The sequence below is a fragment of the Taeniopygia guttata genome, chromosome 1, assembly GCF_048771995.1.
Source record: "Taeniopygia guttata chromosome 1, bTaeGut7.mat, whole genome shotgun sequence".
Lineage (NCBI taxonomy): Eukaryota > Metazoa > Chordata > Aves > Passeriformes > Estrildidae > Taeniopygia > Taeniopygia guttata.
The window spans coordinates 69,159,809-69,175,365 of record NC_133024.1 but is presented as its reverse complement, the minus strand read 5'-3'; the positions used below and the strand labels follow the sequence as shown (position 1 = coordinate 69,175,365).

Here is a 15,557-nt window from a genome sequence, read left to right as displayed (position 1 = left end):
GTGTTAATTATAGTTTATGTTCATTCTGGTTGTATTTCTTGAAAGCATTTTATGCTTGCAGTAGTTCCACATTGGAAAGCATTTTGCAACTGTTCTCAATGTTTTTCTCAGATGTTTTCCTTTTGTTTTGGGTTCCATCTTTTCATTTCTACTCTTAAATTATGAAAAAAGTGTATTTGAAGAAATTTATTTTTTTCTGTTGATCATGTACTTAGTTGAGTGTTTAACAAGCAAGAAACACATGTTAGGGATGTTAGATTAATAAATGCTGATGTTCTCTAATCTGGACTGACAGCCATCCCTTCATTTGAGATTTAAAACTATAGAAACTTCGTGTTTATTGTCTTGTCTTCAAAAGGTGTATGATTTTTAAAGCATGTGTTTTGTTGTTTAGCAGCTTTCAGGAATCCATTTGAAAATGTTAATGGCATTGACCAATTGTATTTTGACATGCCAAGTGTCATGAAGTACGATGGGCCTGTGACTTCTGCAATTTAAACAATGTAAACATAATGAATTTTTTTCTTTTATGTTTTTCTAGGGAGAAAAGTTTAATCACAAGAAATGGATGCTAAAGGATTACAAAGAGGTGATAAACTGAAGGTGCTTGTCATTTTACTAGCATATTTGGTAAGTTAAAGATTAATATTTTTCCCCCATGTTGAAAAAATTGTACTGAACACAAAAACTATGTCTTTTGTTTTACACGTTACTGCTAGCACTAAAGGTCTTCAAATGCTGTACGCAGACAATGCTTACACATTTTATTGATTTGAGCTGAAGCTTGGTCCACTGATTCACATAATTTCTGCTCCTCATCCACAATCACAAGATTTTACCTTGTGAGCCTCTTCATGGATGTAGGATTGGACTAGAACAGAAAATACAGGTGAATATGGTGCTGTGGAGGTGATACTGCTTCACTTCAGAGGTGGCCATCTCTTACTCCAGTGTGCTGTGTACATACTTTAGGTGCTTGGAATATTTGGTTTATGGACAGAATGTAGCACAGCACACAATTACATTGCCTGCTCAGTCTACTTAACTCTGGCTTGCTGTAGAACTAAGGATAATTAATAATTCAGAAAGTTATTTTTTTAATGGATTTATTTCTCAGATTTAATATCTTTTTATTAATTTGCCTTTTTTTTGGTTTTGTTGTTGGTTTGGGTCTTTTAGCTAAGTAAGGTAATTTGTGAGACTGGAGACTGCAGAGAGCAAGAATTTAGGGACCAGACTGGAAACTGTATCCTCTGCAAACAATGTGGGCCTGGAATGGAACTCTCAAAGGTACGGAAATCATGCTTTTTTGAATTTACCTTACTTCTTATAAGAGCATTTATGTATTTGATCTAAAATTATGGATATCTGTACATGAAAAGATGTACTGTTTTGGCATTTGATCCTTCTGCAGTGGCTCCATGTTATCCGTTTCATATTATATAAAATGCTCAGTTCAGAAAATGATGATGCCAGCAATAAAGTAGGCAGTACATCTGGATGGGCTCTCAAATGATTGTTTTAAAGATTAATTAGTGCAACAAAGGAGGAGAAAAACTACAAGGGGGGGGGGGGAAACTACAGGGAGTTAAGACTGCGTAACCTTACTCCATAGAAAAGAATGCGAAAAATTAATTTAAAACCAGTGATTGGTACAGACTGCTGATGAGGGGCTTAATTTTTACAGTGCTGACATTCACAATTGGTTCTGGATTTTGGGTGACAAAGTTTAAATATTTTATATATGAATTCTTGTCTTAACAGAATGGTTTATAATAAAAAGGTCGTAAGTACATAAATACAGAATAAGATTCAAATGAGAGCTAATACATTTCCTTAGAACAGGAGGGAGATAGGTGATTGTTCTGTTTTCACTAGGTCTGTGGTTGGAGCACTTTAGGAAGTCAGATTCAAGTCAGGCTCAATTTCTTTGTTTTGCAATTCATTAAAAATGATATAAACCTAATTCTTATCTTTATGCCATGTAAAGTAATTGAAAAAGCTGAGGCCAGAAAAATACATGATAATATTTAGAAAGCATGTAAGAAGTTCTTTTGATATCATGGAGAAGGAAATACTGTTGTGAATCTTACATAATTGCATTTTGCTCTTTTAACAATTGCATCTCTTCTAAAAGAAAATCCCCATGAAAGTTTTTGAATTACAAGGATTTTAGGACACTGAAAATGAATCAACAGAGATGAATGCTGGCTGGGATTCAGTAGAACTAGAAAGTTCACTTGGCAAAATTTTCAAAAAAATTCCAAGTCTGAATGCAAGTCACAAGGGGGATCTTAGTTGTTTTCAGTCCAGAGAAAGTAGGTGCTGTGCATGAGCTGGGATAGAGAACAATGAAGGAAGACATAGCTGGAAGGGAGGAATGTGTTGGGATTCATTAACTCAATTACTGGAGGTGAAAGAGGCAACAAAATGGGATCTGTGTCTTGGGAGATTGGATATCTTGAGGGCTCAAGTGTGTCCTGCCAGTGACGTGAGGATGGTGAGGCAAAGAAGAGTGCAGGGTGGTTTCAGCAGGGGTGAGCAGACCTACCAAGACTCGTGCGTGTGTAAAACCCTTTCTTCAGTGTCCAGCTCTAAACCTACCTCTTGTCCATGGTGGGGGTGTGAAGCTGTGACCCTGCCATTACTGTGCAGTCAGATCCATAGCTGAGAGTGGGGCCAGAAAGAGCACGCCCTGTGCATGCAGAAGGGCAAACTGTCTTGTGCTTCCACTGATAGTGTGAAAAGGGTGGTGAAGGTGGGATTTAGGGTGTTTAAGGGAATTTGAAATGTTTATTTTGAAAATTTTTAAACATGAACCATTACTAAGTTTGGCGTGTATGTGGGTTCAAACTGTAGGGGAAAAAAGAAGCTTTCAGTTTGTGGCTCTGTAGTTCCTATTATGCTCAGCTCTGAAAAAAGCACAAGTTAAGTATTGTGGCTTGAGTGTGATTTGAATGGATTTATTGAAATTGAGTGACACCTTTTCTCTATCTCTTGACCCCCTGTGGTGAGTGTTCAGTGCATTAACAGAAATAGTTTCACACTTTAGTGGGAATCCCTTTGTATGTTGGGCAGTATTAGTTAAGGCTTAGTCATACAAGCAATGCTGTTGAAGCAGAGATTTAGACATGACTTATGATATGGATGTGGTTTAATTTGGATTTTTTCAGATTGGTCTTAAATTTGAGAACTGAGATGTTCTAGAGGATGTTTTAATTTATAAAGGCACTTGTAAGTATGGCACTTTATAACAGTAGGCCAATACTATGTGCATTTATATAGTCAGATAATAGACTTATCTAGCTGGCAAATGAAACCCAAAAGCATGAAAACTAAGTCAGTAATTACACTCAATTTAATAAAGAAATACTAAACTAAACCAACAAGACTATAGCTTGCAATAGTACACTATTGAAATTATGGTCTTGCTTCGCCTATTTTTGTTTACAGTCTGATAGTCCTGATTCTTAGGACTAGTTTGGTGTTTTTGAAAATATGAATGCAAGGCTTGGTTAATTTCACTATGTAAGCAGTCACAGATATTATCTATTACTTGTCACAGACAGTAATAGACTTTCAAAAATACTTTTTCTTCTCTACTAGAAATGGAATAACAGATTTTGCTTAAACCTAAATGAGTGGAATAATATAATTTCCTTTATAAATAGTGGTACAATTCTCTGTGAATCATAGTGAAGGATGTGTCTGTAACTGAAATGTGGTTGAAAGTAGTCCTGTAGAACTACAGCTTGAAGCAACAAATATGTAAAGTCAAAGGTCAGAACACAAAGGGAAGAGGCATTTAATGATACACTTGAAGTAATTTGCAGCCCAGGACAAGTTTTGTTTGCTTGGTTTTTTTACATACGAGAAAGCGGTGATATAATAATGCTATAGTTTAATAACAGTTTCTAAATAATGTGTCAGTTTTCCTATTAAATATTTAGAACTCATGGTTAAAACTAGATATACTGCTGCATGTGTGAGCATTATTTTGTGTCTAAGTATATAGTAAAATGCAATGTTAGTGGTGGGGGTTTTGATTCAGCTCCCCCTGAGTGTTTTAAGCAATTGGGATGCAACTGGACAGGGTGCTAGATCATCTCAGAGCAGCTCAAGTCCCTAACCCATGAAAGTTTGATTGAGATGTTCTTTCAAGGTTCTTCTAACCTGGCTGTTCTGGGATTCAGTGGTGAGGCTTTTAATTTTGGTTGCAAACCAGTGCTGTCTATTGGATTGACCTTATTGTATAGGTAAGCAACTTCAGACACCTTTGATAGCATGAAACAAAACAAGACCAGCAAAAAACTTGGCCTTATTTCATATAACTAATTCTGAATCTAGACCATTCTTTTCAGCTTTTTCTGTCCCAGCTTAATGGCACTCTCTTTTACAAAAATATTTTGAAAGTAATTTTTTTTTCCTTCAAGTAAGAAAGAAATAGTATCGCCTTCAGCTTTTTCTTTGCCTATATACTGTTCTAACAACAATGCTGCAATGTTATATTAGCTTAGAACTAAAATCAATTGATCACTTATGTTAATGGTATTTTTATTAAGTACTTTTAACATATTGCCATCAGAAGAAAGGAGGCTTTGTTCTTTTATCAATAGAATTGATGGGGAAGAGAGTTAAAGCTGCTTCCCATGTTTTTTTGCTTATATTTGTTAATTTAAAAAAAAATCTCTATATGGCCTTTTCTTCTCATAAACATGTCTTTGGTAATGTTTGTGAAGCCTTTGAATCACTGAATTAGCTTAGTCTTCAGTGTGTGCAGTCTTTGTTTCAGGTTGGATTTTTTTTTTGTTTGTTTGGGGGTTTTTGTTAGGTTTTTTTTTTGTTTGTTTGTTTCTTTTTTGTTAGCAGTACTTTATTCTAGGGTGGGAGACTGAAATAGTTGTATTGATTCAGAAGGAAGTGTTTGCTTTGTGTGGCACAGCATTACTGCATTTCTCATTCATTTAGAAGATAGCAAAGCATCGCATAGTGAAGCACAAATCATTTAATATCTTTTATTCTTTAAGTGGCTTCAGTTTGCCAGTGGCTGAATAGTCATTGGTTTGGCTTGATACTAACAGCCTTTCGTCCTCTCTTATATATGTTTCTGAAATAAATCAGGCCTTATATATTATTGAAATTTATACAAATCACAATTAATGCAGAAAAAAAATGACATAGTTTGTGTTTCAGTCTTTTTCTTAAAGATGTTCAAGTATGGAAATGAAAGTCCTTCCAGTCCTTTCACCATCATTTTTTTAAGTTATGAGCTGAGCCCGTGCACTGAGGACAATATATGTCAAGGAAGGAATAGAAACCAAGAGGTGAAAGGGAGAGTGTCTGAAGCCAGCGCTGCCATCAAGTAAGCCACGATAAATACTGTCACTGAGAGACAGCTGCTGTACAGGGAGCTGCTGGGACAGAGGCAGCTTGATGGTTGCTGAGGTGGGGCTGTGTATCCCAACTCGCTTCCTTGTGCCAGATATATGGTGAAGAAAGCAGAGACCTGCATGTTGTCTCAGCAAAAGGAATTGTGAATTAAACAGGCAGGTACTGTTTGAAGCTTCTCCTGGATGTACCAGTCCTCACACAAGAAAGTCAGAGCGCTGTGCTGCAACTGATGTGTTGTCACAGTGAAGCCACCAAGAGCAGCTGCTGCCATGTTTAGCAGTCACTCTTAAATTTTCAAAGCAAGAGAGCTGCTTGTGAGGAAGCCTGCCAGATCTCAGCTCAGGAGAGCCAGCATGTGTTTCTGGAAACTGAAGCAGCTGCATGTAGGCATGCCAAATCATCTTCACTGAGAATGAAACTTTTCTGACCCTAGCTGTGCACTTTGACACAGCAGCTAAGTCTGATGTTTGCAGCATGCTGTTGCAGCCTGTCCTGCTCGGAGACTTCTGCTGATAGATCCAGCTCATTACTGCATTCTAAATGAAGCTGAGGTACTTTAGGAAGCTAAAACTGTGTGCTATTTAAAAAGGCCATGTACTCAAAGGTATTAGGAAAAGCTTCATTTCCCAGCACCAGTGTAGTGCCGCAGCCTGTTACATGACCCGACACCAATTAAGTGTCTTAATGCCTAGAGGACTTTTTCTTGAGAATACCAAGTATTCTTGTAATCATCATGACATAAGTGGAACTGCTTTGGCTGTGTTGTCTAGGGATTTACATAGTTTGTGGATCTAGAAACAATTTTAAAATGTATTTGCAGATTATGATCTTAATGATGCCTGAAAGCATTTTTTTAAATGACATTTGAGGTTATTTTAATTGAAATAATGTTTAAAATCTAATTTACTTTTCAGTTGCTGTCTGTGTTGGATTTAGCTTCTAGGGAAAAACCATACCACTTAACTAACTCCAGTACCCTTTATAGTCTGCTCAACTTATGGTTGTTCTGTCTGGATCAGTGTTTGAGTAGTACATAGTGAAAGAAAACTTTAACAGTGGCCTGGTGGTTCTTGAAGAGGTGTCTGCATTGTTCTGTGCTTTTAATATTTTTAGCTAGAAACAAAATTATGAGTTTGATAAGTAGTTTGCTGCAGATTCCTAGGCAGCCTTGACCTAGTCACCCCACTTGATACCTCAGTGAAACACTTCTGAGCAGAGTTGTTCTGGAGATATGTAAGTTAAAGGTCAAGAGATGGCACATTACTGGAATAGTGAAAGCTGTGTAGATATCAAGAAAATTGAGGAGCATTTGAATTTTGAAGATTTTTTTGTAATTAACTTGAATTCAGTTTTCTAAAGAAGTGTTTAAGTTTTTATGGCTTGTACTGTGTATCTTTTGAGAGAGAAAATTTTTATTAATTGGAAAGGGAAAGGGAGGAGTGTGCTAACTGTTCTTCACAGAAAGCTTTGCAACAGAAAAAAAAAAAAGGCAGCATATATTTGTGCTCTTTTATTTCTGGCACAAAAATAATTATTTTTTTAATCTAGCTTATCGATATTAAAAAAATTATTTCTCTTTTCTGCAGTCCTAAGGTCAAATGCCACAAGAGATGAGCTCTCTTTTAAAGTTAAGAGTGGGAGGATGGAGAGGGTGAGGAGGAGTTGGGAACTACTCAGATCTCATCAGCCATATAACTTGACAGCTTTGTAAATCGAACCCAGAGAAAACTGGTGCATATCAGTTTTGCACATGCACTGATAAAAGATGAACAGTCAATTGTTTGTATCTTTGCTGGACTGCTAAATTATAAAGTCCAAGATTTCAAAGGGTTTGAATCCATCATCTAAATCATGTTTTAGTTGTTAAGAATTGGTATCTGTGGAATTCCTGGCAAGGACTTAGAAACCATCTTTGAAAAGATGGGAGTCTGTAAATCCCTTGGGCAGAAGATTTCTTTATGTTGCATCCACCATTTTTATATAGCTTTAAAGTAAACCATTCCATAATGCAAAGGATCACTAGGATGTGTCCATACATCCAGCTATGGCAAAGCAGATCTAATCTAGAGACAGTTTACTTAGCTCTGGTAGTTTGGACCAGTGAGTGAAAGCATTTAATTCTAACTTTTATTTCCTGCTTGTTTTTTGATCCAAAGCTTCAAAGGTAGTCTGGAAAGGAAAACTTATAATTAAGTTAATTCAGGCCTTATATTTGAAAGTTTGATAGGACTTGGGAGGGTCTGATTCCAAGTGATTTATCAAAAGTTCCAAATATAAATGGTTTAACTGAGTGGTATAATATATTCCATAATGCTACTATTTTGATAAGCTAACTAGAAAGAGTAGGTATTTAGAAAGAGTGTGTTAAAGATTATTGATATTCAATGAAAAAGTTTTTTTAGACCTAGAGAGAGCAAAATCTCACACAAGTTTGTCTGGTTCCAGTCCCTGGTGGTAATCATGTATCTTTGTATACAGTCTTACAATTGCATAAATGAAATGGAGTGTAAAAATTAACACAGGAAGGTACAGCTACAACTGACATGGCTTTGGCATTGATTCCTAGTAGAAACTTGTCAATTTGGTGTAAAATGTTCTATATCTGAAGTAAGTAAAAAAAGAAAAGAAATATATTTTTTAAAAACTTTTTGCCTACCAGCTTTAATATGGTTCCAGTATATCACAGGAGTACTGTACTACACAGTGCATGAAACTGTAGGATGTTTTTTTTATTTTGTTATTAACTGCAATGATTTGCCTGTCTGCTCCTTGAGCTGAAAAGTACTCAGTAGTAATAAACTACATTTCAGCTAAAAGAAAGCAAAACAAAAACTAAAAATTATTGCATAAGTTAGTGGATCTAGAGACAGATGAAGAAGACTATTCTTAGTGTCTTTTTGTAATTGCTTTCATAAATTGTTCATTTTCTGCATACTTGAGGGCTTGTTCTTCAGAGAGTAAAGTTTATTCTTAACATAAAGGAAAACTAAAAATTCTTAGAATGTCCTGTAAAATCTGTCTGAAGTTGTTTATTGTTACTTTATCATTTCAGGTTAGAGGCACTATAAAATGCCTATTGGCCAGCTTGATCACAAAGGTTCTCCCATAGATGATTTCCCAGCACAAAGCCTTGGAGAATCCAAGTGCGTTGGATCTTGGGGAATCTGAGAGTGTTGCTAAAGTTTAAAAGCTTTTTTTTTTTTTTGCAGCAGCAGCAGATTTGGTTAGGTTAGTGACTTTGGGAAAAGTTTTTTATATGCATCAAACACATGCATCATGCATGTTTATATACATCAAACTGGTGGAAACGTCCTCTGAAGTTGCCCTAGTTGAAGACTTCCTGCAGCTTTCCCACTGGGAAGATCCCCTATTCTTTCATTAAGCATACATACTTGAGGTCCCCATAAGTGCCTTTCCTAATTAGTTCTTTCTGGCAATATGTTGTACTCCCCTTGCAGTTTTGTAGTGTATCACTAATGCATCAAATCGAGCTTCAAAGTACCAAGCAAAATTGATAGGATATTTGGATGATAAGAGGGAATAGTAGCTCCTAGTAACTTGATGACTCCTAAGAAGTTGATTTATAGTTCTTGGTAATCAGTTCATAGGATTCAGTCCCCAAACTTTTACATATGGCTTGGTGTTTATCTTTGCAGCTTGTCCATTGTATTAGATGCCCATTTGCAAATGAATGGAAATAATGCCTTTAAACTTCTAAATTTGGCAGAAATAACCAACCATAACAATATTACTTGTATGGTAAAAGATTGTGCCTCCATGTGATCTGCAGATCTATTAAACTTTTCCAACAGTTTGAGAACTGTTTGAACTGTAGTGGGTTGAGTTTTTGAGATTCTTAGTGGCTAAGCAACATTTTGTGCCTAGCTGACAGTCATTAACTACCTCTGGTTTATTTGGTAACAGGAGTCCTAAGCTTTTGAAGATCAGTGCACTCTCTTTGGCAATTAACTTTGTTCACCTTAGCTATGAACCTTAATATCAAAGTGCTTCTTTGCTGTTTTTGTAACTGAGTAAGTGCCTTCATACTTCACTTGTCCCAATTTCTTCGCTTTCACATGACTGACCTAATTAAAAAACAGACAGCTCAATAATTCTACCATAAGCTAGTAATAATGAAACTGTGGGAGTCCTTGAAGCCCTTTATCATTCAAATACACAGTGGTTTCATGAATAAAGTGGATGACTAAGTATTACTTATAGAAGTAAGGGAGATTATTAGCAGTGGAAGACACATTTGAACTTGCTGAAAGGCTGGCTTTTGTCTCGAGAAAGACCTACTCTCAGTAATAATTACACCAGGTCTTCATTTTATCCCAGCATTCTCTTCTTGTTCACGCTTTCAGTGACTGAATAGCTTGCTATTGCTTGTTAATCCCTGCAGGAATGCGGCTTTGGATATGGGGAGGATGCACAGTGCATGACATGCAGGCCAAACAGATTCAAGGAAGACTGGGGCTTTCAGAAGTGCAAGCCTTGTCTGGATTGTGCCTTGGTTAACCGCTTTCAGAAGGCCAACTGTTCTGCCACCAGCAATGCACTATGTGGGGACTGTTTACCAGGGTAAGACCATTTCTGAAGATGAGACTTGAACAAATTCTAACCTAATTTACATTAAAATTGCTTGTTCATATTTTCTGGATAAATGTTGGTGCCCTTTGTGTATGTATGAAGGTCCTATGTTCTAATCTTGGCCTTACTGTACTATCTGAGTACATAATTTTTGAATTACAGTAATAATTATCCACAAAAATGGTTTGATAATTACCTACGTGGTCTATGAGAGTATTGTCTGTACAGCACCTGAGAAAAATACCTCAAACAGTGTTACTGGTGACTTAGTTCATTGTTATAAACATGTAAACATTTGAAAACATACATTGCTATTTTCTTTAAAAAATATCACATTATTTGCCTGCATTTTTCCCCTCCTTAGGTCGATGCCTAATAATTATCATGCACATATATTCTGAGATCAAAAGCAGTGGCTGTGGTTTAATGTCTGAAATTTCTTTCACCTTTCTTTTCTTCAAAATTCATAAAGCATGATCCTAGCTGAGAATCATAAATTAATCTGAAAGAATTGTTTGCTGAAACTGCTGTTACAATTCAAGAGCTGTGTTTTGTTTGTTGTCCTGTCATCCCAAAACTCTGTTGCTAATTTTCTCTGTTTGTAGTATTAAATCTTAAGATCTCTAAAAGGCTATTCTTTACATTGTTGCCAAGTTCTGATATTATAAACACCTGCCATGAATTTGTAAAAAGACATTTTTGTTCCTTTTTTTGAACTGGTAATTTAACTGACAGGAGTAGAGTATAAGAACTGATTTGCAATTGTAACAGTCTTTGTATTTTCAGAGTATATATTTCAGACATGCTTAAAAGTTCATACATTCGTTTAGTATCTATATTTCAGCTGTTTTATTTTATTATATATGTATATATTTTTTTTTTTTTAATACAAACTGTCAAATGCCTGAACACTGCTGAAGCTTCTGCTATTATTCCTTGTCAAGCCAGAAGTGAAATCTCTTTATTTAAAAGCACTTAGTAAAGGTTTGGTAGCTAATCTTACTTAAGTCACTGTACAAGAAGGTGCAGCCCCAGGCATTATAGATATTACTCACAATAACTTTTGATACTACTTGCAGCCACATGGTAAATTGATTTATGCCCTTATGGCATATTAATATATATGTATTGTAGGGCTTACTTGGTTGTCAGCAGTGAGATTTCTTATTCTGTAAACAATATAAGCTGAATTTTGGAAGATAGGAAAGTTAAAAAAAAAGAAGCCACATTAGGACATGAATTAAAGGTCAAGCTAAACTGGAGGGCCTGGGAATTCTTCTCAGTATTCAAGTCTAGAATGCATCCTAGATAGGTGTGTTGAGTATGTTTTAAAATGAGAGCTGCTTCCACAACCTGAGTTTTCTGGCAGCAAAGCTGGAAACGGGAGGAGGGAGGGAGTAATGGCCATAGCAAGGGCAATCATGGGACATCTGGTCTGGATGTTTTGGGTAACAAAACTTTAAAACACACCACCACTCATACCTGTCCTTTAGTTTAGATGCTGCCCAAACAAGTGGAGGATATCGCTAGCCTAACCAAATAGCTTAACTGATGTTTTACCTGTCAGCAGTCTTATTTATTTCTTTTTTGCATGGGTTTCCAACATGCCATTCTCTGTTGTTCAGCTCCAAAACACCACAGTGAGCATGTCAGCTAAAAACAAATATTAACACATTTTGTCCAGTGTAAATGATCACAGTGACCCCTTCAGTCTTGCAGCCTATGGATCTGTTTCTGTTCACATTGTTAAAGCAGGAGTTTCTTGAGCAGTTGGAAAACTGTTTGCTTTAGCTGATAAAAGCTTCATACTTTAATGGCATTTGCAGTGTTAGGAATATAACATCAGTAGAGTTAGTACATTTTATTTAATATGCCACTACCACTGCAGAAATAATTCATGAACTCATATTGAAAAGGCCACTGCTGCTGATTCTGTTTTAGTACTAATGAATGGTTGAAAGACAGACAGACCTATTTGATTAGGAGCTGTGAGTAAGTTCTTTAGAGGATTTCATAAACAAAAATTTGAAATACAGCATTCTAAGGTTCTGCTTTTTCTTTGGTGCTGCTCTTGTTCCCTGATTGGGAATGTAGGGTTTTGCCAGTCACTGTAGGCAGTATGCTCTTCAAACATAAGCTAAGGAATAAAGTTCTTGATGGGTCTTTAAATAAAATGTCACTGATATCCAGCCTGCTATATATTTTTAGAGGCGATAATTACCTTGTAATATATAAATCAATCATTTCACTTTTATTTTTTAGACACGTAACTAAGCTTGCATAAGGTGAGTTCTTAATGCGTGTCATGTATGTTGTGATATATGTGGAAAATGGGATATTGATTTCTGTCCAAAATCTCCAGAACTGTTTATTTCTTCTGTGAATATAAGATGACAGTGACCATGCATTTGGACTAACAGATCTAGATATTTTCCTCAATTTATTTTTGATTTATCTTGTACTATTAATTAATAGCTACTGTATTTTTGTTTACTTTTATTTTATTTCCTGATTGTTTGCATTGAGACACAGATTGACAAAACTTGCAGTTATAGAAGATTTTGTTAAAACACCTGAATTATTTTGAGAGGAATAATAACTGGTTTCGATTACCTATTTTTTCACATTCTTTTATCTTCTAGATTTTATAGGAAGACTAAGCTTGGAGGCTTTCAAGACATGGAATGTGTTCCTTGTGGTGATCCTCCTCCTCCCTATGAACCTCACTGTAAGTGCTTTTTTTCCTTTAGTGTTTTCTCTTTTAATGTTAGAGTCTGGCAAAAAAAAAAAAAAAAAAAAAAAAAAAAAAAAAAAAAAAGACAGTCACAGTTACCAACTCTTTTTAAAACTCATTTTCTTATGTTAGTAAATGATTTTGTTCATACATTTCAGCAGGTCCAGTACTATTATTTAGAAGTTCCCACGAATAACCAGTCCCTTGCAGATAAACATTCCTGTCACACCACATGATCAGGGAGTCTTGACTCCACTTCTGGTCTTGTCTTATAATTTTTTTTAATATCCCTGTTAATGCCAAAAGAAAAGCAATCTTCCCAGACCCTCTGACAACTATCAGGTAGGGTAGTTTCTGTTCCTGACACCCAAAAAGATATTTGTCGATACCTTTAGAAATAACTTTTATCCTAAGGTTACAGAGAGAGAACAATATAGATAACAACTTTATATTCCTGTATACTGTTAAAAGGAAGTAATTGTTTTCTCTATTTGCCAATGAGAGAATTAGTATCTCTTCAAAAGGAGAGGACCTCTTTATTCTGTAGCAGAAGTCCTGTTACTTCTTTCAAGTCTGTTGGTGGTCTAAATTGCATCATGATTTTAATTCAATGAAAAGAGTGAACTATTCTTTTTGTGTTTATTGCTGTCTACTTTATAAAATAAAAAATACATGTGATTCAAGATAATTATGTGGAAAATCTTGGGTTTACTTCTTTGTTTCTGTGACTGGGAAGTTATGTTTTAGGAGTCTTTTCTCCCTAGTTCAAATGGGAACATTTTTTTATAAAAATAATAAATTATCAGGTTCCTGAAATACTTTATGCTACTTTAATAAATACACACAGTTTCTTATAAATATTTTTTAAATTGTGTAACATTAAAATAGAACCAAGAGTATACTATTGTGCATTAAACCCATACTTTTTAATACTTTTATATTATATTAACTTCAATGAAATAATTCTTCTTCAGCATTTCATATATTGCTTAGATAGTCTTTTTTTCAAATAAACCAAACTTTCTTCTTTTGTTTCCATCCTAGTTTTAGTGCCTTTTGGTTAATAAACTTCTAAAACCAGATTTTCAAACATTTTCTGCATTTATAAAAACTTACTTTTTAAGGACTGCAACACTCAAAGCTGGTAAATCATAGAATAAGTCAAATAAGTTCTAATGTTTGCATCAGTAACTCATGCCCATTTATAACATTAGCCTAGAAAGTAAATTCAAAAATGTTCAACTATTTTTGTAGTCTAGACAATATCTTAGAATGTTTAGAAAGAATGTTCTTCATATCAAACACTGTTGGTTTTGATGCCAAGAATGAAATGCTGATCTCGACTTACTGAAGTAAATCACTCAAATTCAATGAGTTGCAGAAGTTATTTCTAGACAGAGTATAGACAGGTCATTTCATATATGTATGTATTTAAATTCCTTCAACTGAGAAAATTCAGTATTATCCCCTTTAACTGTTTTTACTCTTTTTTATCTGGAAAAAAAAAAAAAAAGTTAGTGACATGTCAATCTCATTTTACGTGTTTTTCCTCTTTTCTTGTTTGTTCCCTTCTAAGAAAGTGTGATCTTCAAACATGAATTCTGTTCTCTAGCATAACTGAAGACCAGGAAGAAGAAATTATCTCCTTTATCATTTGGCTTTGACTGAAATTAGTGACTTGTGTATATGATATTTTTCAAAGTCACAAATTAATATTTTGGAAAGGTGATGAAAGAACTGTTGCCAAGCCTTCTGAAATAACTCAGATTTTTTAGTTTATTATGATTTGGCTTTTGTAATTGAGCCTGAGCTTAGATCCTAAAGTGAACCATTAGGAAGCTATTAGTCATTTTAAATGGACAACAGGCAACCCCATGGAAAAGAGCAATTTCTCTGGCACAAGCTGAAGTGGTAAATCCAGATTAGACACATTTTCATTTCCCACTCTCATGGCTGGCACACCACCTTTGGCTCAATTACAGAAGTGGTAACAGCAAAGTTGTGAAAATTGGCAGGTATATGTAGCTTTTACAGAAGCAATAATAAAAGGTTTGAAATCATTAAAACATTTGCTATTTGCATAGTAACTACCCATTAAAATCCTAAATGACAGAAATGCTACATGAAGTACAGTTGCCATATGTTGCTGTGGTTTTCAGAAGGCTTTTGTTCAGAATTTGTGTTGATTCTTTAGGTTTTAACAGCAGCTGCCTTAGTTTTGAAAAGTGTATATGCCTTCCTCAAGCAGACCAAGAAGTTTTTCCTACAACAGCAGCTAAATGAACTGAAGTACTTTTGGGTTTTACTTAGCATCAAATAGGGGGAAATTTAGGTCCAAGTAAAAAAAATACGATTCTGTGAGGATACATATATAATGTGTGGAACATTTTCCATGTAATGCTGAAAATGTTAGTGGTCTATTTCAATAATGGATATGTTTTGATAGTTAAGACTGCATTACTTTAAACTAAGTGGAGACAGACCATTAAGTGTGTGGGACAAGCTCTCAATGATCAGAGAACTAAGTTCTAATTCTCTGCCTTTCTTATCCTTCTCTGTTTCCACTGTGAAACAGAAAGTCAAATATTAGTGCAGCTAGCTCTTATGTTACAGATGAAAAGGAAAAGTTTAAATGTCCTGTTTCAATTAATTAATTGTCCTCCAAGGTGTGTGGCAATCTTTTGTTTGCTTAAGAACATTACCATAAGGGCACAAAGGCTCACAGCCCCCTGCCTGGACTACAGGTTCATGTTAAAGCTGAGACATGGATCAAATTCTTTCTAGTAGCAGTTGATGATTACCCAGTTAGCTATAAATCTAAATACTTGCTTTTATCTCCTTT

The 15,557-nt window shown here is 35.2% G+C and overlaps 1 protein-coding gene across 4 annotated transcripts in view; it reads left to right on the top strand.

Annotated features, from left to right (window-relative positions):
- The window catches only part of TNFRSF19 (TNF receptor superfamily member 19), a 56,289-nt gene that overhangs the window by 11,366 nt on the left and 29,366 nt on the right, over positions 1-15,557 (top strand). For all 4 annotated transcript variants that reach the window (XM_030275259.4, XM_030275276.4, XM_072930742.1 and 1 more), the window contains 4 exons: positions 542-630; positions 1,180-1,290; positions 9,794-9,972; positions 12,624-12,709. In XM_030275259.4, coding sequence (XP_030131119.4) covers positions 565-630; positions 1,180-1,290; positions 9,794-9,972; positions 12,624-12,709 — 442 coding nt within the window. In that variant the 5' untranslated portion in view covers positions 542-564. The remainder of the gene's footprint in view (positions 1-541; positions 631-1,179; positions 1,291-9,793; positions 9,973-12,623; positions 12,710-15,557) is intronic.